At 41.1% G+C, this 25,761-nt stretch overlaps 1 protein-coding gene across 1 annotated transcript in view; it reads right to left on the reverse strand.

Annotated features, from left to right (window-relative positions):
- CEP85 (centrosomal protein 85) overlaps positions 1–25,761 on the reverse strand; it is a 38,787-nt gene that overhangs the window by 1,833 nt on the left and 11,193 nt on the right. The window contains 13 exon segments of the mRNA XM_074305720.1: positions 250–475; positions 1,676–1,783; positions 4,143–4,193; positions 6,887–7,001; positions 7,339–7,493; positions 7,892–8,044; positions 9,555–9,740; positions 11,241–11,358; positions 11,744–11,871; positions 14,309–14,902; positions 14,904–14,992; positions 20,807–20,947; positions 23,815–23,888. Coding sequence (XP_074161821.1) covers positions 250–475; positions 1,676–1,783; positions 4,143–4,193; positions 6,887–7,001; positions 7,339–7,493; positions 7,892–8,044; positions 9,555–9,740; positions 11,241–11,358; positions 11,744–11,871; positions 14,309–14,902; positions 14,904–14,992; positions 20,807–20,947; positions 23,815–23,869 — 2,119 coding nt within the window. The 5' untranslated portion in view covers positions 23,870–23,888.

Genomic DNA, 25,761 nt, shown 5'->3' on the forward strand with positions numbered 1-25,761 from the left:
CTTGCTGGGAGACCTGGGTCTGAAGCTCTTTATACAATGCCCCTCTTGGGGCTGCTGGGAGAGAAGGGCCTTGGAAACCACAAAGGGTATGCATGGCTGTGGCTCTAGATACTTGGTACAGATGGATGACTGCGATGACCATGATTGGGCTGAAAGGTATGACAGTCAGCTCCCTTCTAGTCCTGGATGGCCTAATGAGGGTCATTTCCTGTCCAAGGCCCCAGCACCCTCCCTGGCCCTAAGACTTACAATGGATGCCCAGGAGAAGGGACAGGTTGGGGTCTCGTCCCTGGGCCCTCTGGGTCACGATACTGCAGACAGCCTGGAGATCATGCAAGCAGCTGCTCAGCTCCTGGTGCAGTTCGTGAACCAGCTGTGCTGTGTCTGGAGAAGGCAAAGAAGCTGGCTGGGCCTGGTGAAGGTGCTCCTGGAGAGTTAGGTTCTTTTCAATCAGCTCCTGGTTCTGAACTGAAAGCTGAATACATGGGAAAACAATGGTGAAATCTAGGCTGGAGGAGGGCAGACATGCAGCTCTGAGTCAGCAGCAAGAGGCAGGGCCCTGGGCTGGGCCCCCAGACAGCAGGGTCTGACTCGATCCTCCCACCTGCCTGCTAAGGGAGGATTCTCTGTGAAATCTTGGCCTGCCACAGGGGACCTGAGTCACCGGCCTGAAGGTTCCTATTTGGGAACCAGAGAAGTTATTCTCCACCCCTTGGAAACGCATCTGCAGCTAGTGCCTCGGCCAACACTGTTAGCCAGGCCATTAGAGAAGCCTGAACACATACAAGTGAAATCTGAGGAGAACAAAACCTCCGCTGGAGATACTGGTTTCAATCTTTCCCCTCCACCCTAACAAGAGTGGCTCTGGGCCAGGTTGGCTGGGCCCGTCTCTTGTGAGGGAAATGATGAAAGAGCAGCAGCAGGAGGAGCAGATGCTGAGATGACCAACATGGACACCCCAACTCTCCATTCAAGGTGACCATCAGCTTGTCACTTCACATCAGTCTTCCCATCTGGAGATGGCTATTGGGCAGCAAGGCAGCTCAGGGGACCCTGAGCAGGTAACTTAACTTCTGCTTAACTAATTAATCCATAAGGAGAAGGAAATGGCAAACCACTTCAGTATCCTTGCTAAGAAAACCTCACCTGAGGTCACTAGTCAAACATGATCTGAGCCCCTTCCAACTTCTGATACTTGGATTCTGCCCTCTTGAATTAACCGGAATGCCAATTAACTGGCTAAGTACAGTTCAACCATAGATGAACCTATCCCTCACTGAACACTGGACCTATGAAGGATTAAACTCTCTTGGATGTTCTCTGGGGGATGCTCAACAGATTTTTTTTCTCCCCAAGTACCTCCCCCCCAATTTTAGCCCTAACTTGGGGTTGAACCCAGTTAAAGAACTTTTCACCCACTATTCATCTCATTTTAGAACAAAGCAAGAACAAGAAATTCTAAATCCAGAAAACTCTCCAGGGAGGTGACATTCAGGGGATGGGGTGTGTGTGATCCCACTGAACAGTGGAAAGGGTGGTCCCTAAAACCGAAGTGTAGGGGCCAGCTTGGATTCTCAGTAATCCCAACTGGTCTCCAACATAGACTTCCTGGCCTCTAAGACCCTTCTGATACTACTGACGCTGAAAGGCCCCAGACTTCTCACCCTTTTCTCACCTCCTTTACTGCCAAGCGCAGCTGCTCCAAGGCATTTTCCCTCTTCCTGGCCTCCTCCTTCAGAGCTTGACCAGCTCCTTCTTCTTGAGCCACTTCTGCCTCTAATCTCTGGAGGCCACCAAAGGGAGTGGAGAGAACCAAGAATTACAAGCCAGCATGCCACAGCTGATGCTGATGTCAGCCAATTTCCTACCCTGCTGGTTTGATAATTCTATTCAAACACTATAGAAAGCCAGGTGACTGATGGAGTGGGAAGATCAAGCAAAGCTTCAGGAAAATCTGAATTCAAGCCCTGAAGGGCAAGTTTGCTTTCAAAAGGTCAAGGAGACAGCAAAGAAGAAGAGAAAGACATTTTCTGTATAGTGAATATGGGCAAAGACCTGCTGGAACCAAGAGAGCCAAGGTGAGATATGGGGAAAGGCAAGCAGCCATTACATTTCAGAGCTAGAAGGGGCCTTAGACACCAGCTAGTCCAACCCTCAGTAATCCAAACAGGAGCCAGATATAAAATCTGATAAGGACAGAAACCAGGGAGCCTGAACCCCAGACATCAGCTTTGCTGGCTGACACAACAGCCTGTTGGCTCTTACTCAGCTCATGAGCTGCTAAAATGCAGATCTTTATTCAGATCAAAGTTTGTCTATGGAGGGCCACCCCACTACCTTCCTCATTTTCTGGTCATCTCATAGTCATGCAATAGGTTTTTCTGAACCCAAGAGGAAGCCTTTACATTGAACAAAGTTAAGTGATTCAGACCAGTTTCAGAGGTGTTGCTCATGTATCTGTGATCAAAGCCTAAACCACCTTCCACTTTAGTGTCTGCTACAAATTCAAAAAGCAAGGATATATGCCTTTATCCAAGACACTGAAAACAACATTAAACAGTTTAGAGCAAAGGAGAGACCTCTGAGGCACTCCTCAGATCTGGGTCTCTCCAGTCTAGTAACCCTGTCAAAAAAGGAGAGTATGTTAGTCTGACATGAAGTGATAGTGACTCTGGAATCACAACTTTCTAGATGTTCACTCACCATGCATCTTTTTAAATATACATTCTGAAATTATTCTAAGAACCCATGTCAAATTGCCCGATTCTAGACTGCAGCTCTTCCTTCCTCCCCTTTTAAATTAGGACAGCTAACATTCTCCTCTCTTATTTTTCTTGCTCTTGTCCTCCACACACTTTCAAAGATCTCTGACCATGGGACACCATCACAGCTACTCAATTTTTTCAGTGCCTAGGATAGTTTGCCTGGGTCTGCTCTCTTGCCATATTTCTACTTATTTTGGGTTTCAATAATTCATTAGCCATTTTGACCAGAGTTCAGTATGCATAAAGGGGAAGTAACATGAGAAAAGGCTGAAAAAAACTTCACACTCACATGGATATTTTTATGAAATACAGTGAGTCTCCTAATTAATCATCTGCTAGCCAACTATATCTCTGAATTTAGCAAGGCTAGTCTTTGGGCAGACAAAATCTTCATTGCCTGTGCTCCATGTCTTTTCAGCTATATAGGATATGTCACCATCTGTGCTTGGCTGCTATTGCTTAAAAAAAAAAACAAAAAAAAAACCCCTCAGGGTCGGGGCAGCTAAGTGGTGAAGTGGAAAGAGTACCAGCCCTGAAATCAGGAGACCCTGAGTTCAAATTTGACCTCAGACACAACACTTCCTAGCTGTATGACTCTGGGCAAGTCACTTAGCCTCAATTGCCTCAGCAAAACAAACAAACAAACCAACACCCCCCCCCCCCCCTCACTTTCTCAACTAGGCATCCAATGAAGGAGGATGATAGTGAAGATTAAATATCCAGGTTTTCTCAAACACAAGCTGCTCTCTCAAATTAGTCATACCCCTTAAATTGAGTTCTCTTTGAAAGGGAGAATAAGTATGTTTATACTCAACTAGTAAGCATTTATTAAAGCACCTAATATGTGCCGATGATTGTGCTATACTAAAAATAGCACCAATTATAGGAGGATAGGGATATTAGGTAGGTGGCAAGCACAAGATGAACTTGGATCAATATAACATAAATCAGATCTTTTGTAAAGACCTAGGCCAACTATCTAGAATAGAATTAAATGATTTTGAGTCTCAAAGAGGCAATTAGACCTCGAAACAAAACTGGTACATTATTGTATTTTAATGCTTTAAAACGTTGAAAGAGGCAGTCTGTTACCTGATTAATTTTTCTACTAGATGCCTCTTAGAAGCTAAATATAAATAGCCCAGACCACACAAAGACAAAGGGGCACACAGCAGGCTTTTAAAGTAAATGCTAGGATTATTAACTGCAATTCTATTACATGATGAGAAGGCAGAAAATGTTTCCTATAGAAATATATCTCTGAAAAACAGACAAAGACCAGCTTTACACACAACTTCTAGAACATATCCAATAGATTAAGTGAAGTTTACACACATATAAAGATCGACCCCTTTGTAGGGTCTAGGTCCTGTTTACCTTCACTTGTGAACACAACTGGTCTATTTTCTTTTGTTGCTTATCCACAATCTAAAAGACAAAGAAAACAGAAGAAAAAGTCAGGGCTTATTTTCCCAGGGATGAATTCGCAGTATCAAACATCAGCAGTATATTCACCAGCCCCACTATGTTCCATGTTTTGGTTGACCAGACAGAGCTGAGATATGGGTTGTGAATTCTAACAGGAAGTTCTCTGAGAGTGGGGATTGTTTCCTTCTATATATAGTTGTACCTTTAGGGACTAGCATAGTTCTTGGCACATAGCAGGTACTCCCTATATGCCTGTTTAGTGGCTCAGCTCAATGGGGACCTAACAAGGAATAGAAAAAGTGCTGGCCTTATATTCAGAAGACATGGGTTTCAGAGAGAATTCCAAATTTACTATGTATCTGTGGGAAAATCCCTTAATCTCTGTCTCAGTTTTCTCACTTATAAAATGGAGATCATATTATTTGCTTTCCCTACAACAGGTTCATTGTGAGGAAAGTAAACAACATAAAATGACTCATTATTTTGTGTCTCGGGTACCAGCTAAACCACGGCTTGGTGGCAACTGCTGCCTTAGCCTAAACTAAAAATGTTTTTTTTAATTTTTAAAATCAAGTATTTAAAACTGGTATTTAAAAATGTAAAAACTGATTAACTTGCAGACTATACAAAACAAAAGTGGCATGTTGCATTTGGTCCGGTGGTTTGTAATTTGCTGACCCCGGGGGTCTAAACCATTATTATAGATGATTGCTACTGATAGGAAAGGGACTGAACAAGACAATGTTTCAGTGCAAGATCACTAATAAACCAGGGAGAAGAAATCCCTGTTAAGATAGGTCTGAAAAAAATTCGGGGGTTCATATGATAGATGTGCCCTTCATTGGGTTTGTACTTCACTTATTAAGTGCCCACCACAGGCAAGGCACTGAACTTGGTTCTGGGGATAAAAAGCTTAAAAAAAAAAATCCCCACTAAAGAATCTGTGTGCTGGGGAAATAGGGAGTGAGGAAAATAGCACACTGATCAGTCAAGAAAGAGAAAGAATGAACAACTGATATCTGGGGGCAAAAACCAGGAAAAGTTTCCCATAGGAGGCACCGAAGCTGAGCTAAGCAAGGTATTCTAAGAGGCAAAGGAGGCTGGTTTAGGGTGAGAAACAGTCTATATAAAACCTGGAGAAAGGAGAGGAAGCATCAAGGTTAGGTAACAGCTGGCTAGAATATAGAGTGTGTGACTGGGAATAGTCGGAAATAAAAGGTAGAAAAGGTAGGTGGGAGCTAGACTGAATGTTTGTAGCTTATCCTAAATGCAATGAGAGATTTTAGAGCTGAGATCTATGTTTTAGAAATAGTAATTTGGCAGCTATGTGGAGAATGGATTGGAGGAAGACCATTGTCTTCCTAATGAAGAAATCCATTAGGAAGCTACTGAAACAGGGCAGACAAGAGATAATAAGAATATGAACTATCATAATAGCTGTGGGGAAGATAAAGGGTGTTGTGAAGGTAGAACTGATGAAACATGGCAACTGATTGGAGTAAGGGAGAAGGAAGAAGAGTGAAGGAGAAGGAAGAAGAAAGAATGACTCTGTAGTGCCTCATTTACATAGCCTTACAATAACAGCGTCCTTTACTTTCCCATTCCTTTATAAAGGCTTAGCACATAGTAGATACTTCCATCAACATTTACTGTCAACTGAGGTATGTTACTTGAGTGAATTTTTTGGTTAACCAATTTGCTTACCCTTCAGAGTAGCAACACTTTTAAATCTTTTAAATGGATATCTTTCTAAGTATCTTTAGATTACTATGTCATTTAATTCTTGAAGATGCTGTTTATAATTGAAAGGCAATGGGGTGAGATGGACAAAGCAATGGGTCTGAATTCAAAAGACCCATCACTGCTCCAAATTTGTTTCTTTTAAAATGACAACCATGTCTTCTCTGGTTATTGAGAGCAAAGGAACTCCATTAAAGTTCCATGTAAATGTCAGCTATTCTTAGCAGTATTTGTTCATCACATCCCAAATCCCAAATACTTTGCCTTGTCTGCCCATTTCTTTCCTGGACCATCCATCTCCTGTCCTTTATTTGGGGGGTCCTCCCCACAAATGATCACACTTGTCAAAATCAAGCGTGGAAGAGGCAAAAATTAGTACCACCTAAGAATACCTTAATTCCAACTCATAAATGATTAGAGCTGACAAAAATGTTAATTAGCAGCAATTTAACAGTCAGGTGGCCACTGGTCATTTATTGCTATTACCAACCTTCAGTGGTACCTCTCTGCTCTTCAATTTGTCCCCTTCTAGTCTACAAAAAGCTATTAAATCAGCCAACTTAGCATAATAGCATTGTGGTAATAAATAAATAAATAAGTTGTAGTAGATGTACTAAACTATGAGAACTGAGGAGTTTTAATTTCAGGACTGTAGCTATCCACTTTGGCTAGCCAGAGGGTCTTATTTTTTTGTCCTTCCTGGTTACCCAAATGAGAGGTCTCATTTATATGAGTGGAAATATTATACATTTTATTTTTTAAATCACAAAAGAAAGTAGTTGTGACTCTTCTGAATCACATTTTGAAAAAACAAAACATTAGATCAAAGAGCTGTAAAATGCTTTAACCCAAATGAGTTGTTCTGGTAGCCAGGTACAAGACAACTCCAATCATTGACCTTCCCTGTAGCTCTCCCTCCCTCCCATTAGACCAGGGTATACATTATCAGTCACCTTCCTGAGGCAATCGCACTCTTTCTGCAAAGATTCAGTCTCTACTTTGGGGCTTTCCACCTGTTGAATCAGGCTTCCTCCACTGGCCTTCTTTGAAGATTGTTTATCTTGCAAACTGAAAAACAAAGTGCCTCAACAGGTTATCCCATCCACGAGCCAGCTTCCTGCCCAGACAACTCTCTATTTTTAGAGTAAACAGAGCCCAGGCTCTTTTACTCCCTTCTCCTTCATCTCTCTCTTCCCAGTTCACTCAGGTGCTGTCCTGGGGCTGCTAAGGGGATTTAGATGTCCACCATCCCACAATGAAGTAGGCAGGAACAACCAGAGAGTTCAATAACTAGGGAACCAGGTGCCACCTCCAAAATTATCCTTCCCTTAGGTGTTGAGGTCGTTATTTTGTTCCTACAGCCTACTGTGGGAGTTGACAGCTATCCCAGGGTGGGGCTCTTTACCTGTGCACAGTGGAGAGGAGTTCCCGCTCTCTCTGTTTCAGGCTCTCAAGTTGGGATTCCCGATCCGTGCAGCCTGCCCGGGCCTCTCCCAGCTTTCTCTCCAAGTCCGTCACTAACTCCTGTAGGTCTGAGTTCTTCATTTCCAATTCCCGGAGCTAGAGCAGAAAGCCAGGCTCAGATCCAGCAAGTCAGGAGTGTTCATCCCCTAGGAACCTCAAGGTGTTTTCAATCCAACCACCAAACAACAGCCCAGGATTTTGAACATGGTGGACGTGTCATTTTCCTTTTAGGAAGCACAGAGGTTTGAGAAGTAGCAAGATGGAGGGAAAAGAACACTTCAACGGGAGGCAGAAAAGCAAGGTTTACATTCTAGCTGTACTACTATTCTTGTGACTTTCAAGTCATTTGACTTTGTGGGCCTTAAGTTTCCTTCTCTGTAAAATGAAGGAATTAGATTAGATTTCTCAGGTCCTTTTCCCCCACTCCAGAGCCTCTCTCAGCCTCCTGGGTGTCTACATCTTCCCTTTACAGCTGTGTCAGATACTCTTTTTACCTTGTGGTTCTGCTTTTGATGATCCTCCCTGGTGGACAGGTCGGCCAGGTAGCGCTCTAGGGTCTCAATACGCTTCTGTTTCTCACGGTTCTGCTCTGATTCCTTCTGACATTTCTTTTTTAGATTATTAATGTGTTTGTCCCGTCCCTTGACCTATGTGAAGGGAAGTCACTTGTCTGTTTCTGTTGACTCAAAGTCTGGTTCCATCAGACTCTGAATGTCAACTTTCTTTCTTCAAATAATCTTTTCCCTTTAGCAATTACAAACCTGCCACCAGTACCTTTTCCCTTGGGACTCAGGATGACGTTGCACTTCGATAAAGGCAGGGAACATGAGAAAGATTAACAGGTCATTCAAGATTGGGGCACATTAGAGATTTAGAATGCCAGTACTTTTCAAACAAGGAAAGAGAAGATCATCAATCCTTCACTGCCCCAAAGTTAGATGCATTTCCTGCCAGAAGCATTCATCTTGTCTGGTTCACCTGGGTGGATTAGTAACATGTCCCCCCTCCTCTTCCCAAAAACCATTCAGTTACAAAATAAATGAATCATTGGAAAAGGCAACTTCTACTTAGAAAATCTAAATTAAAAAAAGCATACTGTAGCAGAGAGGAGACTTGGTTTAAGACCTGGCCATATATGTGATTTTGAAAAGATTATATTATTTATCTTCCTCAGTTTCCTCATCTGTAAAATGGGGCTAAAAAAAATATTTACACTAACCATTTAAAGCACTCCAATGAAAAAAGTACTCTGTTAACCAGAGAGTACTATAAAAACAGATTTCTTATTTTCAGAAAATACAACCACAAAAGGGTAGCAAAAAAAAAAAAAAAAAAAAAAAAAGCGTAGTGAAATGGAAACAGACACAGTGACTTCAGAGGAAGCACCTGATAAGACTAAAGAGGAAGACATGAGTAAAGACTGACTCAGTAATGAGCTGATAAAACTGTCTCAGGCGAAACTGTCACTATTTATACCTGAAAAGCTGTTTGGTAACAGCTCTTCTTTTAATGCTTCATGGTTTACAAATCACTATGGGCACAATACACCTACAAACTAAAAGAGCAGAGCATTATTTACCCTTCTTTACAGGAGGAAATTGAAGGCCAGAGAAGGGGAAATGCCAAATTTTGGCCATACAGCCACTCAGAAAAAATCAGGTCCTGAGCCAGTCTCCTGCCTTGAGGTGGCTCTCGGTTCTTTCTTCTACTCTCTGCTGCTATGTAAGAATACAGAAACTTTAACAAGTATGGATCAGAGGACAGGGCCAGCTTCTGTGGTCTTAAGTTATCAATTGGGGCAATCAGAAGTACTGGGGCAAGGATTCTAAACTCTCTAATTGTAAACATAAGCTTTTCTTCATTTTTAGTCCACAGGATGAAGAAAATCGAGTAATTCGAACCCTGTGTGTTTGCACTCTTGGAAACTTTGAAGAATGGTGTAACTGCTGCTCACTTTTGCCAGCTGGCAAGGTTCAAGGGAATGGGGGAGTGAACAGTGGGGAATGCCCGTGTTACTCCTTTATTTTCTTTGGAGTAGGTAACCAATGAAGAATAGGCAACTAGTGTTGATGAGCAGCAAGCCCAACCCCATCCTGGCCCCCAGCCCTGGCTTGTCTCTGGCTGACTCCAGAGCCTCTCCCACCCCCAATCACTCACCCTTTCTTCTTGCTTCTTCCCTTCTTCTGAATGTTTCTGCAGCGCCACCCTGAGGGACTCCCGGATGAGCTGTGCATCCACTTCTGAGGCAGACAGTTTCTTTTCAAGCTCTAACTTTTCTTTACTGAGAGCCTCTGTCTTCTGAGCAAACTGTGCTCGGAGGAAAGTGTTCTCTCGCTGCAGCTCCTGCCAGAGATGTCCTCACTATGACCAGTGGCTCAGTCCCTGGCTTCAAGTACATCCACATGTACACACCCCCACACACCTCTTAGATAATATAACTGCTGAAGAATCCCTTCACAGGAAAATAGATTTATAGAAGGCACCTTTAAAGATCATCTAGTTCCACCTTCCTCATTTGAGAGATGAGCAGCTGAGGCCTAAGGAAATGAAAAGGGCTGCCCAAGGTCATACAATGAACAAACAGAACTGGGCTCCAAGTCAATGTGGACAAAGCTTGGTGGGAAAACCAAGTCTGGTAAATAGATAACAGAGTCCAAAGGGTCCTGGCCCGGTGGGCCAGCCTCTACCCGGGCCTCCGTCTGCTGGGAATTTGGCAGAGTGAAAAGAATACTGGATTAACAGCAGAACTTGGAACCAGAAGGACCGGCAGACACCAATGTACCCAGCTTGCTCCCTTGAGAAGCCATGGTCACACAAGTGGGAGTGGGACACAGCCCCAGCTCTGCTGCTCTCACTTCAGGGCAATCTTCTCCCCCTCAGCAAGACCCTTCCTTTACCTCACTGCACAGAGCCCGGCACACAGTTGGCTCCTTTCTCAACACTATTTTATCTCCTTTCCCAACAGTAAAACAAAAGAAAGTTGGGGGAGGAAGGTCAATCAGACTGAGCCTCAAAAATCCCCCTTTCCAGTTCTATGGTATTTTATTATGGGGATTGGGGACTCTATTCTAAATGCTTTGTCCCCTCACTCCTAAAGTGAAGATATTGGCTAAAAGCCAATATCTAGTAGATACTGGCAATACTGTAATAATATTTAATACTTTTACAATACTAAACACTAAAATGATATCTAATACTTTTTCACCCATCAGTGTTGAGTAATAAAGTCTGAATTGAACTCTTTGCTATGACCCATATATGCTTTCTAACCTCTTGTGTCCTCATGCTTTTTGCTCAGTTCCTCCCACCCAGAATTCCCTGGTGTAATTTCTACTAATCATTCAAAGCCCAGTTCTTGAATCCATGCTGGTAAAAATCTCCCTTCTGGGAGCTGCCACAGTACTTTGCATTTTCTCTTTCAAATTTTACTTCATATTATGGTAGACTGAAGTACACATGCACATATGTGTGTGTATCTTCCCTATTGTACTCGAAGGTGTGAAAGTGATAAATGTTTATTGTCTGATGTATGTCACTAGGTTCTTACAAACACAAATCCCCATTTTATAGATGAGAAAACTAAGATGAGGTAAAGCTATTATGCCTGTTGTTAAAATGGTAGGTGTTGGAGGTTAGGATTTGAGGCCCAAGTCTCTCCAGACTTGAAACCCAGTGTTGTTTCCATTATATCAAACTGCCTCACCATAATGTGAGCTGTTTAAGGGCAGCTATTATATTTTATCTTGTAACAATTTTACACACACACACACACAAACACACATAAGTATGCACATATGAGACTGAGAGCATCCTTACAACAGTGCCTTGATCGGCAGTACTTACTTGCAGTCTCAGCATGCAGACATCCCCATAGTGGGCAGGGCGGCCCAACAGAGCACTTTGGACTTGAAGCTCACTCTCACGGACTTTCTGTTCCAATTGAGAGATATGCTGCCTCTGCCTGCAAAGAACCAGCAAAGTTAACCCTGGGCACACATCAAAGCAACCTTCTTGAGTAACAGTCTGCCTGAAATTGGAGCTTTCTTTTTCACTAGGCAGATAGGTACAATCGATTCTATTTAACTGAGATGAGAATCTTAAGGTCTGGGCTGATGACAGGGGAAAGGAAGAAGAAAAAAGATTTCTGGGGGAAGGGACAAATAACTAAAGATGAGTTATTTGTCTACACAAAGGACTTCCTATCAGTGTCAAAAGACACACAAGAACAGGCTAGTTATTAAAGTAGCTCTTTTGCCCCTAGGCAATAAGAGGAACTCGGAGGCAAACATGATAAAATAGGAAGTTATATGTTTGAATGAGCATCCCCCTCTTCCCTCTGCCCTTACTTGTTAATAAGAATATCCTTTTCTTTCAGGAGGTTCTCGTTCAGGATGCCCACCCACTGGGCTGGCTCCAGGGCTGGCAGAGATGAAGCATAAGCTGAGGGGTGGTGGCAAGTAGCTCCATTCTGGAGCTGAAAGACAGGTAGGTCATGGTAAGTGGCTTGGTGTCTCTACTAAAAACCCTTCAGGGCCTCTCCTAACCATCCAAAATGAAGTATAAACTTACATCCCAGAATTCAAAGCTTTCCACAATCAGTGTCCCCTTTCCAGACATTTCTCAGAGGAAGGCACTTTTAGTCCAAGCCCTACTTGGAGAGCAATGATATCCAGGAAAGGTATTCATTTAGCCTCTGCTTAAACATTTTCTACTGAGGTGGGGATTCCCCACCTACCAAGACAACCCAGTTCCACATTTGGACATTAATTTATAGGAGGGGCCAACTGGGTGGTGTAGTAAATAGAGAACCAGCCTGGAATCAAGAGGACTTGCATTCAAATCCAGCCTCAGATATTCACTAGCTGCGTGATTCCAGACAAGTTGCTTAATTCTGATTGCCTCAAAAAAAAATAATAAATAAATAAAAAATAATCTCCCCTGCCCCCCCCACCATAATGAGCCAGAATCTCTCAGCAATTTCTATCCACTCTTCTAATTCTGCCTTCTGATGCCAAAGAGAAAAAAGTCCAATTCTTTTTCCATTATAGCTCCTGAAACATTAGAACCAATCAAGTAATCAATAAGCATTTATTACCTTGTGAAGAAAGCTATCACGTTTCTCTTAAGCCATAACTAGCCTTATGAATACTCACATAGCAGACTCTGGTGGCTTCCTCATTCTGGTCATCCACCTTAGGACAGGCTCCAGACTGTCAGTATCCCTCCTCTAGGTCTAAGTGACATTCCAGTCAAACCTGACTGGCTTTTTTCACCATATTCCACATCTTCTCCAAGACTCTGCTCTTCCTACCCATCCTGTTTCCCACGACCTTCAGTCTGATGAACTCCTGCCTTTCTTTCAAGGCCTGCCTGCTCCACAAAACCTTTCCATGTCTGACAGATGGACAGTGACTTCTTTCTCCAATCTCTCAGTACACATGGTTTAGGTCTACAGTTTGTATTCTACCAATTCTGCCTTGGCCCAGATATTTGTGTATATGCCTATTTTGATCCCTAACACCCTAAGGGCAGGATCTGTGCCTTATTCCATCTTCTCTTCTCCCACGCCCAAACAGTGCATGTAGATAGATAGCTGAGGTCCTTATAAAGCTCACTGAACTGAAATGACAGAAGGGCTGTCACAGGCACCTGGTCACTGGCCAGCAAGATCTTCAGCTGAGGTCTGTTTTGACTGGGCCTGGGAGGACCTTGTGTTTATTGACTAATTTTAGCTCTCTTTCAGGATTGGAAGAACTCATGAGGGAGGCTTTGCCTGCAAGCTTTATACTCCCCTATCCCAAGCTCTAAAGAAAGGTCAGTTAGACTTTATCTGGTAACAGAGACAAAGTACACAGCTGAATTAGTTCTTTTCAGCAGAGGGCTAAGAATTCCTCTTCCTATCACCCCTACCCACTTCAATGGAGGAAGCAGAGAACTGGAAAAACACCACTGATATGAAGTCTGAAAAAATGGGTTCAAATTTGGGATTCTATTCACACTAGCTGCGTGACCTTGACTAAGTTCAAGTCTTGGTTTCCTTATTTATAAAATGAGAATTAACAACTCCTGCCTTTCCAGCTTACAAGGATGTTGGAAGAATCAAATCAGATAGTTAAAAACTTTGAGGACAATATGGTACATCACACACACACACACACACACACACACACACTCATAGGTAGCATCATCATTCAGCAGCACTTCGAATTTCTCTGAAATAGTTTTTTTGTGTTTCTCCTATTAACTTTCTTATAAACTGCTTCTATGTATTAAAGACCAGTGGTCTCAAAGTGTTCCTTTGTCAAACACCATCTCCAAGTAATTTTTTCCTTCTTTTTTGATTATTCTAGGTCAACTTTAAGTACTCAAAGCAAAACCTAAATACTTCTAGGAGGTGTACAGTACCTATCACCCCAATGCCCTTAATAAATCAATGCTCAAGAATGACCAACATAACATTGTACCTCCAGCGATGCCCATTTCTAAAATGCTTTAATATTTGCCAACTATTTTTCTTGCCAATACCCTCTGTACTAGGTATAGATCAGAGGCTTTAGAAGGGACCTAAGAGATCTACTAATCCAACTCCTTTATTTGACAGATAAAGAAATCAAGGGCTAGAAGGGAAAAACAGCCTAAAGTCACATAGCTAGTTAAGTGGCAGAAGCAGAATTCAAACACTACTCTTACCACTCCAAATCCAGTGCTCTTTCTACATGCCATCAGTAAGTAGTGCAACTTAAGACTTTTCCCATCTTATAGAAGAGACAACCAGAGTTAATGAGTGTCAGATTTCTCCCCAGGCTAGCTAGGAGGTGTCAGTGCCAGGACTTTTAAACTCAAGTCACTTGCCTGAAAGTCTAATGTTTTAGTCTAAGGTTTTATTATATAACAAGAAAAGGGATGTTTACCTTCATTTGTTCCATCTGTAACCGAACTGACTCCAGCTGCTGTCGGCATGAGCTGAGTTCACAAGACTGTTCCTGGGAATGCCAAGTGTCAGGGCCTTGAAGCCATCCCTGTGACTGGAGAGGCTTTGGGAAGCCAGATGCTGCATGAAGCAGCCCACCAGCAATGGCATGGGCTCCATTTCGTTCACATCCAGTCCCAACACCTGGGGTCTTTTTAGTCTCGGGCAGCACCTTATACAACTCCTTGCCTGTCTCAGCTGCTGGATTCTGCAGGTGGAATCGGTAGTAGGGATCTGAATACAGTGTTTCCATCACTACTGACTGGTTGAGAGTTGTCTCCACGTTGGGAGTATCAAACTTCGTCATCTCCTCTTCTCTTTCGTGGCCCAAAGCAGGAAACCAGGACTGTTCAATTCCATTTTCTCCAGGAGTTCCACAGAGGTACATGAGATCCCTAGGCAGGCCTGGAGACCTCTTCATAGTGCTGAGGTCTCCATTCCGAGGCAGTCCTGAGGTTTCAGACAATCCCGACACAGGAAGTTTGGAGGAAAGAAGCCCCGAATGGGTAGAAGTTGGCTTGACTGGAGAGGTCCCCCAAAGTAGATGGCATCACATGGGCTGTAGGGATGGTTACTTGGCTTTTGATGGGCTGGAAGGATGAGCTGCCACTAGAGCTGCAAAACTCTGGAGAAAGAAGAGCCTTCTATAAGCCAGGAAAAAAGCATCAAGCCTTCCCAAGTTCAGCTGCTGTAGAGAAAGGGACATCAGCTTAGAAGAGTGGCGCAAGTTCCAGGAGTTCAACTGCTACTTGCCAAGATAAACCCCACAAAAGGCAGCTCACTGGCTGTTCCTAGAACCACATCTTCCAGGCCCTTCCTCTTAAAGTTATATTCTATTTCCTGTCCCCCCAGAGATGGCATTTTCTTAATCAAGAAATCAAGGCTATTAAGGATCCTACAAGGAGAAAAGAATTAGTTCCTCTCACAGATCAGCAACCACAAAACTGTAACTCCAGCAAAAAAGAAATTTTCCCTAAGTCCATGGCACAACTAAATGCCACAGTCACCCCAATGACTTTTTGCCATTCCTAAATGAATTTGAGTATGAAATAACTATCCTAAGGGGGGGGGGGAAATGAAGTCTTTGTCTCCTTCAGTGTCCAGACCAGCAAGGGGACATGGTGCCTGAGCAATTGACTGTCCTGGTTCACACACCCCAAACCTGGCTTCACATGGAAATGCAAAGTTATTCTTAGTAACTCTCAGGTTTCACTCGGGCAACACTGAAGCACACTATGTTTTAATTTTACTTGCTTACCCATTGTCAATGTACCAGATTCTATGGTCATGATTTTGATCTTTTCCTTATATCATTCCTGATCCCAGTTGGTCTTTTGGATATCTGGATATTTATTTCACTTAATCTCTTGTTCTATTTCTATGTACACAAAAAGAATGGGATGGATTTAGCGATCACGATCTCTTAATATCTAATTATTTCTATGTATTCTTTAGCCTGGAAGATTAATGAGGTCATGAGTATTATCTTCAAACATCTCAAAGATAATGTAAAAGAAAAATACGGTTTTCACTAGACCTTAGAATGGCAAAGTTATGTTCAATCAGTGTGAAGTTTACCCAGAGGAAGGTTTTGATTTTGTATAAACAATTACAATAGTAAAAAAAAAAAAAAAAAAAAAAAAAAAATGGCGATAGGATGGAAGGTAAAGAATGAGATGCCTTGGGAAATAAAAAATCCCTGGGCATTGGTGATATCCAAAAGAAGACAACTGTCTGGGAATTTCATGGCTCAGGTAAGAATGTAACTAGATGATTTCTAAGGGTAATCAGCACTTAAGTTCCCTAAGACTATTCAATATATACACAAGTCTAAAAAACAACTTATTTTTAAAATTCTAGGTAACTCAAAACTAACAGTAGTAGAGGAAATAAAATTTCTTTAAAGGAAATACCTGAAAAATACCACCAAATCCATTTTTAAAATTTTTGAATGACTACCATATCTTTTTCATTCAATCAATCAGTATTCCTTGAGCCAATACTACTTAAGACATTAAAGAGAGATCTAAAAGAACTAAGTTGAAGTCTCTGCCTACTAGGAAACTGCAATTATTATCATTTGAGAGAAAGCAAATAGGGAAAAAAGAGAGCAACAGGAGTTATTATATATACCCCAATCACACATCCTCCTGAATTAGTCCCCATCATCACTCAGTAATTTGTCCTCCTTTAAGCTTCATAGTATTCTTATTTACACCTAATCATAATCCTGATAACTGTTGTCTACAGAAACCTAAACCATCTCTCCTTTCCCCCGAATCCCACCCCTTATTAATCCTCTTCCTTCCTCAATGAATTTGATACCTGGCTCACTATTTTTTTTCTCCTCCCCACTTCCTCTTCTAATACTATGAGACTTCAGTTCCCTCAACCCATTTACTTCCCATGAGTTCCATAGAAGTTCCCACTCTAACTCTCCATCTCAGTCACACACACACAAAGATCTTGCCATCACACCTTCCCCATTCAAGAATTCCAAAATCCCCTTAAACAAACAAAACCTATCAGCTTTCCACTAATCTCTCTGCCTTCCTTTACAAAATCCTACTCTTTGTCCACACTGTGACCTCTCAAGTCTTTTCCAAGCCATCTGCCCATCATTAGCCACACTCTCTTGCCCACATCTTAGTCCCTTGGTGAACCAAGTCAACTGCACATTGTCTCCCTTTCTTGAATTCTTAGAACCCTTATAATTTTGCCTTACTGATTATGCCCCACCACCAAGGCTCATCCTTGAATCTCTCCCACCATATGCTGCTTTTGCTCCTATACACATGCCACTTAAAGGAGTAAAATCACACAACTGTTCTGCCTGGGCCCATTACAAAATTAGGCTGAACAATCTCACCTGGGTCTTTATTGTCCTATCATACCTCCCTTATCAGCTCACTATCCCTTCTCCACTACTGCTCTTCTAAACCTTTTCATCCTTCCTCAGACTATTTGTGGTTCCTTCTCCCCACAACACCAAGAACTTTGCCTCTTATTTTACAGAAAACATTCAGGCATGTGCTGTGAACTCCCTCTTCCTCATCTATCACTCAGATGCCTTCTGACTCTCTCCTCCCTCACTCCTTACTCCTAACCCCTCTACCTGCTCAGCAACCCCATCCCATCCCATCTCCAACACATTCCCCCTCTTCCCCCCAGTCTATACCTTCTTTTTAATCTGTCCCTGACCACTGGCTCACTCACTACCAACATGCCCACATCTCCTCTATCCTTCCATTCCTATCATCCTGTCTTGGCCTTTGAAGCTAAATTCCCCACAAAGTCTGTCCACAATAGGTATCTCCACTTCCTCTCCTCTCCCTTTCTACACAATTTGGCTCCCAATCACATCATTCCACTGAAAATGCCCTCTTCAAGTTACTAATAATCTCCTAAATTACCAAATCCAACAGCTGTTTCTCAATCTTCACTGACCTTGATCTCTCTGCAGTCTATGGAAGACCATAGAAGTTTCCCTCTTCTCTACTTGGATACTCTCTTACAGGACGGACATCAGTCTCTCCTAGTTCTCGTTCTCCTCCTACCTACCTGTCTACCTGTCCACCGCTCTTCATTCTCCTGGGCTGGATCTGCTCCTAGATCATGCCCTACAATCATCAATGTCCCTCACAAGGTTCTGTCCCAAGCCTCTTTTTTCCTCTATACTGCTTCATTTGGTGATCTCATCAGTTCCCATGGATTTAATTACTGTCTCTATACCAATGATCCACTTATCCTGCACTAATCCCTCTGCTGATCTTCAATCTTTCATTTCCAACTGCCTTTCAGATATCTCAAATTGTATGGCCAACAGATATCTTAAAATTCAGTTCACTCAGAATTGAGGTCATTAACTTTCCCTCTAAACTCTCCCCCCTTCCCTCTTTCTGTCAAAAACACCACCATCCTCCCAGTCTCCCAGGCTTATTACAATCTAGAAGTCATTCTCAACTCTTCACTATCTCACCATCTTATCAGCCTGCACTGTCAGTGCAAGACCTTCATTACTTCAAGCTTGGACTATTTTCAATAGTCTCTTGCTAAGTCTGCTTACCTCAAGTCTCTCCCCATTAAGGTGATTTTCCAACAGTACAGATTCAATTATCACAATATACATTCTATTTTCTCTCTATCTCTGTCTTGTCTGTTTCTGGATCTCTCAAACCGGTGACACTGGCCATCTATAAGTCACTCTTATTCTTGCCTACAGACATTTTCTGTGACTTCCCCACAATGGCTGAAATGTTCTCCCTCTCAACTCTGCCTACTGGCTTCTTTTAAGTCTCAACTAAAAATCCCATTTTTTACAGGAAGGCTTTCCCAATTCCTCTTACTTCTAGTGCTTTTCCTCTGTCAATTATTTCCCATGTAGTTTGTATATAGTTTGTTTCTGTATTTGCTTGTTGATTCTCCCATTAGATTGTCTTTAACTTTTTTGATATCTTCATGGCTTAGCTCAGTGCCTAGTACATAGGAGGCACTTAATAAACGTTTACTAATTGACTGAATTACCTTCTAGTTTTTGGAAATTGATTGGATGCCCATCAGTTAAAGAATGACTAAATAAGTTATGGTATTGGAATGCAATGTAATATTTTTTAAGAAATGATGAACAGAACATGAACTGATGCTGAGTTAAGTGAGCAGAACTAAGGAAACATTGTACATAGCAACAACAAGATTATGTGACGACTAACTGATGGAGTTGACTTCTTTCAACAATAAGATGATTTAAGGCAGTTCCAATAGACCTGTGATGGAAAGTGTAGCATAATATTTTCACCTTTTTGTTGATGCTGTTTGTTTGCTTTTTTCTTCCCCCACTTTTGATTTGATTTTTCTTGCACAGTATGATGAATATGGAAATATTTAGAATTGCACAGGTTTAACTTAGATTGCTTATCTTGGGGAAGGTATAGGGGGAATAGAGAAAAATTTAGAGCACAAGGTTTCACAAATGTGAAAACAAAACTATCTTTGCATATATTTGGAAAAATAAAATACTATTAAAAAAAATTTCTAGTTTTCCCAGAATTATTCTTGTTATACCACCCTACCTGCCAGCCAGAAAGTTATATTTTGCTTCACTCAGTAAATTATATAGATAGGACATCTGGGGGAAATCCACCCTACTCAGATTTATTCTTTTTCTATGGATGAGAAAAAGACAGTTTTCCACACTTTACAACTAGATCCATATTCTCATTTCAAGGCAACACAGTATTTAAGTGAATAATAAAGAGAGCTAAGTTTTATAGGAATGAACAAAAGAAGAAGAATGCTGTGAAAAGCAACACAATGGGAAAAGCCTTAAGGATAATGTAGGATTGTGGGTAAACCATGAAGAATAGAGACAGTCTGAGAAAGGAATAATGAACATTTCATGGAAAAGGAAAAAAAAAGGAGAGAAACAACTTGAGAAAAGGCACAATGGTGAGAAATGAGCAGATAGCTAAGACACTAGCATGGCTGGGGGAGAGGGTTTGTTGTAGATAGTGGCAGGATCTACCTGTTTAACCCAGGAGTTTGGGCCTTGTCCTCTCAGAGCAGGAAGCCACTAGAGGTCACTGAGCAAGGAACTCAGAAGGGCTATATAAATGTAAGCTATGATTACTATTTTTCTACTAAAGTCTTTCTCTGCTTTGACAGGGTTGAGTGACCTGAACTCTTAAGGACATATCAGTCAATATGAGCTCTGGAAGCTCCAATAAGCTGGAGCTCTGAATAATAAGCCCACTGAGAGACTGCAAGTCTGTATTACAAGAATCAGTTCAGAGAAGATTGGCAACTAGGTGCTGCATTATTTTTGGTAATAACAATTCAAAAAAAACTCCCTACTCAGGAAGGACAAGATTGTATCTTCATTGGTAGGGAGTCTTCTACATCAAGGAAACTACAGATCTTCGCAATATTATTCTTTAATTATGACATAAGATGAAAAACCAGTATTTTAAAAAGATTATTTATACTTGTTATCACTGAGAGAGATAGGGAGATCAATAAGGAGGTTATTGCAATAGTACAGATATCACAGGGGAGGCCCAAGAGCCAGATAAGGCCTGTAAAATCATTTGGTTTGGCCCTGCCACGGCCACAGCAGGTGACAATAACCTTGAGTTCTTTTAAAGTTGATAATTTTGTATGGCTCTCAAATGATGTTATAAATATCCAAATGGCCTTTGACAAAAAAAAAAAAAAAAAAAAAAAAAAAAAAAAAAAAAAAAAAAAAAAAAGGTTCCTTATCCAGAGGTATCAAGTGAAACCAGAGTAGGATGATGGCAATGAAATGAAGAGTTGGATGTGAGACATTTTGAAGAAACAAACTTGGTACATGATTAGATTGGCTTTATGAACACTCTAAACCACAAGACTACAATCTTAAAAAGGCAGTACAATGTCAGCAATCTCATTAACAATTCAAACTTACCCTGAACGATGTCAGAACATGATGTGCCGATGGCTGTGTCAGCCACACTTGAGCAGCGGCTGAAGTGGTTTCTGTATGGCTCTGAGACTGGGGTCTGCCATTCGGTCCCCAGGGAACTGCCCTTCTGAACCAAATTGGAATCTGAAACAAGTGCCACTACCCACCTTTAGTGCACTCCCAGTATTTCTTTCACTCACTGAAATCATTTAGCAAAAATCACCCCTAAACCACACTGGAAATTAAATCACAAGGCAACAGCTCACCTTTTCATAGCTGTTCCAGATATCTGGAACTGCCTAATCAAAATAAGATCAAATATTTATCTTGTTTTTGTTCTGTGCTCAAGACCATGCTGGAACTATGAAGACTATTAAAGAAATAGATGACCCATTGGGAAGTTACAGTCTAGTAAAGACTCAATAAATACATACAAATGTGAAACAGCAAAATGATATCTGAATTACTACAATATGCAAATATATATATTACACATATTCAATATGATTAAATGCAAAAAATATGCAATCAATAGAAATTTGGAGAAAGGAAAGCTCAATATGAATTGGAGTTAAAGTGGCATAATGCAGTGAAAACAGAATTGGACTGTGGAATGAGACCACCAGGTTGCAATGTACATTAACTGTGTGTTCCTGAACAATTTATAACTCATTTCTTATATCTGTGAAATGGGTAATTTTACTATATTATCAAAAGGGTGCTATGAAGAAAGATCTTGGGGGCAGCTAGTTGGTATAGTAGATAGAACACCAATCCTGAAGTCAGAAGGACCTGAGTTCAAATCTGGCCTCAGACACTTAACATTCCCATCCTCTGTACATAGCAGAGGTTGAAGGAAGTTGAATTAAGCTGGATGTGCCCAGCAGAATTTCAGCATAAATCACCTTGATCTAATACTGTCTTCCACACTAATACCCTTCAGCCACCATTTCTTCTCACCAAGATGAAACACAAAAGAGTCATTCAAAAAGCCATTTTACAGAGGAGGAAAACTGAAGTCTAGGGAGATTAATGACTTAATTACAAGTAATTGTAGTTGGAGGAGGTTTAATAATTAGGGGAGGGAGTGGAATGAAGAACATAAACTATTCAAGGGTATAGTGAAGGGAGATTAGAAATCAAGTCAGTCAGTCAGTCAGTCAGCCAGCCTAAAGCACAAAATGTGGGGAAAAGGATAGTATGTAAGAAGCCTAAAAAAATGGGTTGGATTTTATTGAAAAGGCTTTTAATGACAGAACTTATATTTGGGTTTAGAAACAAAGGAGCAGGGGCAGGTAGCTGGCACATGGAAGGAGCACCGGCCCAGAAGTCAGAAGGACCAGTGTTCAAATCTGGCCATGGTACAACACTTCCTATCTTAACCCCAACTGCTTCCCCCTCCTCCCACAAAAAGGAGCATTTGGCTGAGTCGAGAAGCAAATGGAATTATAAAGTCTTAGGAATTTAGTGGCCACGAGGAGCAGGGGCTGACCTAGGGTGGTGGTGGGAGGTCATGGAGGTAGAAGGGTCAAAGATGAGATTGTGAAACTGAGTGCCTGGGAAGAAACTGGGAAGTTAGGAATAGGATTGGGTTGAGAAGAAAGATAATGAATTTTGTTTTGTCCACATCTTTTAAAGCTGTCCTTTTGTTCATACACATACATGCCTACATGCACATGCATATTTACTTATAGGTAAGAATGATTTTGAAAGCAAGATTTTTATTCTCTTATGCCACACCAACATCATAAGGACCCTCAAATGAGCATGAGCCATAGAAAGATGAAGTGATCAAAACTTAAAAGTTTTTAAAAAAAGAAGTTAATGAATGATATTTCAATAGCATTTGAACAAAAATGAAAAGAAAAAAAAAAGGAAAAGATCCAAATACAACATCATACATATAACATGCTGTTAATTAATCTGTTATTAACATTGAGGATCATCTCAAGCTCATTCTTGCCCATTGTAATATTGTCTCTTGGTTCTTTGGGTTCCCTTTTCACACTTTTGCATCATTGTATATTCTTGACAAATTGTCTTATTTGACTATAAGCTCCACGAGATATTGAAAACAGAATAAAAACCTCTACAGAAAGTAGATACTTAATATTTATTGAATTACACAGTTATGTTGTCAGAGGAGGCACTTATCTAAACAACTGCATTTCCCTTTTAGAATGTGGCATAAGCGACTCTGCAAAATTCATAAATAGAGGAGAGGGTGCTTTAAGAACTAAATTCCCACATCTCCAATGACACCACCAGAATACATTGGCATCCAACTGGAATTTGGATCTTGTGGGACAGGAGACAATGGGCAGCCCATATGACTGCAAAAACAACATAAAATACAATAATTAATAAGTGCTATTTTCTTTCTCACATAATTCTATATGCTTCTCCCCTCCTGTCTTAAGTACCTGTTTGCTATTTCAGATAATTATCATGTTAAGAAACCACAACTGTTTCTTCCATCCTCATATATACATGTCAATATACATTCAGACTTAAGTTTTCTATAGATAATTCATTTCAAACATTATTATGTTTTAAAAATTTTGACACTTCAGTGAATTATGTCTTTTTCTTTCTTCAAAGAGGGAGGGAGGGAGGGAGGGAGGGAGGGAGGGAGAAGGAAGGAAGGGAGGAAGGGAGGAAGGGAGGAAGGGAGGAAGGGAAGGAAGGGGAGGAAGGGAAGGAAGGGAAGGAAGGGAAGGAAGGGAAGGAAGGGAAGGAAGGAAAGGAAGGGAAGGAAGGGAAGGAAGGGAAGGAAGGGAAGGAAGGAAAGGAAGGGAAGGAAGGGAAGGAGGGAAGGAAGGGAAGGAAGGGAAGGAGGGAGGGAGGAAGGGAAGGAGGGAGGGAGGAAGGGAAGGAGGGGAATGTAGGGGAGGAAAGGGGAGGCGAATGGGAGCAGAATGTAGGGGAGGAAAAGCGGGGAATGTAGGGGAGAAAAGGAAAAAAATATAGCCAGCGTTGGGATTTGACAGAGAAAATTTTGTAATACTTACCCGATGGACTGGTTTGAGAAATCCTCCCTCCCAGGTATTTTTCTTGCACAGCCATTCTGGGAGATTCCAATCAGCTGGAGAATTAATCAACAACCAATGAATTCAGCTAATATCTTTTAAATCATTATGATCAAATCTACACTGAAAGCTTGCCCCCTTTTCCTCAAGAATATTCAACCCAGGGTTACACTTCCTTCCCTAAAAGACAATTTCATTTAAGCACAGCACTTCCTCCACTGCTTCTTTTGGGAAAAGGGGAAAACAGTAAGGGCAGGGGTCAAATGTATTTGTAATTATGTAATGTAATTTGTATATTGTAATTACAATACAATCATATTACAATACAATTTGTAATAAAAATGTAATTTGTCAATTACAACAGATCACACTTATATAAGCTTAAATTTCCTCCTCAGATCCCATGATATGTAGCATGAATGGAGACCTCGGTTCATGGAGGAAATCAACCAGCTATACAGCTAAGAATTGGAGACAGGACATAAAACCAAATCTTTTCACAAGTCCAACCCTTTTGTCATCAGAGTGTGCTGTATACAAATATAACTATTTCCAATCTTGACCTTTTGACTATATTTTTGTAGTTTGGTTGTTTCAAGCAAATTCAACTTCTCCTGACCTCATTTCTTGGCAGATAATGGAATAGTTTGTCATTTTCCTCTCTAGCTCATTTTACAGATGAGAAACTGAGGCACACTGGGTAAAATGATTTGATCAGCGTCACACAGCTAGTGTTTGAGGCCTAATCTGAACGCATGAAGATGAGTCTTTCTGATGTCAAGCCCATTATTTTATCCATTGCACCATCTAGTTGCTCTTTGATTCCATGGACCATCTCAAATTACCTAATGGATGTCACAAAATATTCAGTAAAATAGTTTATTTTATCTTTGTAGTTTTTGTAGTGAGGGATGATGATTCTCAATACAGATGACAAAGAATTTTAGTATAGTACAAACACTGGTTGTTATTCCTCATTCTGGAAGAGGACTAAACAACATCACTATTTAGAGTCAAGTTACAGTGTGTCCAATTATGGCTGAATGCGTTACCACAGGTGTGACAACATTTGGGGTGGATTCTCTAAATTTGCACATCTGGAATTTCTTTGTTTACAGAGCACAACACTTTCTTTGATGCAAGCACACTGCCCTGGTGAGTCCTTTGCCAGCACCTCCCATGTCATACAATCAATTCCAAGCCCTAGAGAGTTTCTTTTTGTATTGCTTCTTCTGACCACCACACAAGTACATGTCTTGTATGAATTCTCCATAAAATAGTCTTTTAGGTATCTTTGGTGAAATGTCTGGATTTTGGTTATAATATTCCTAAAATCTTCCCTTTGGGAAAGAGGGGGAGAAGGATGGGGGAAGGAGGTTTCTTCCAGAGATGACTAATGGACTCTTTTACTGTTACTCTATCGTCTGGTTCAAATGGATCTAGGTAGTTTTCATTTATGATTTCTTGGAATGTTCAGGCTTTTTTGGGGGGGAGGGGTCATGGTTTTTAGGGACTCCAATGACTTAAAAATCTCTCTCCTTGACCTGATTTCCAGATTTTTTTTTTTTTTTTTTTTTTTTTTGAGGCAACTAGGATTAAATGACTTGCTCAGGGTCACAGAGGAAGTGCTAAATGTCTGATGCCGAATTTGAACTCAGGTTCTCCTGACTCCAGGGCAGATGCTTAATTTACTGCGCCATCTTGCTGTCCCTTCATTTTTTATATTGGATATAGAAAATTTCTTGTATTTTTAAAAATCTTTAAATTCTAATTTTCCTGTTGTCTCATAAACATTGATCTATTTTAGTTTTCAGGGAGTGTTATCAAACAAGGTTTACCACATTCTCTTTTAAGTTATTTTCTTTCAATTCTTCCCTTCAGCATTTTTATTATACATTTTTATGTCTTGATTCCTCTAGATATCCATGT

The sequence above is a fragment of the Sminthopsis crassicaudata genome, chromosome 3 (assembly GCF_048593235.1).
Source record: "Sminthopsis crassicaudata isolate SCR6 chromosome 3, ASM4859323v1, whole genome shotgun sequence".
Lineage (NCBI taxonomy): Eukaryota > Metazoa > Chordata > Mammalia > Dasyuromorphia > Dasyuridae > Sminthopsis > Sminthopsis crassicaudata.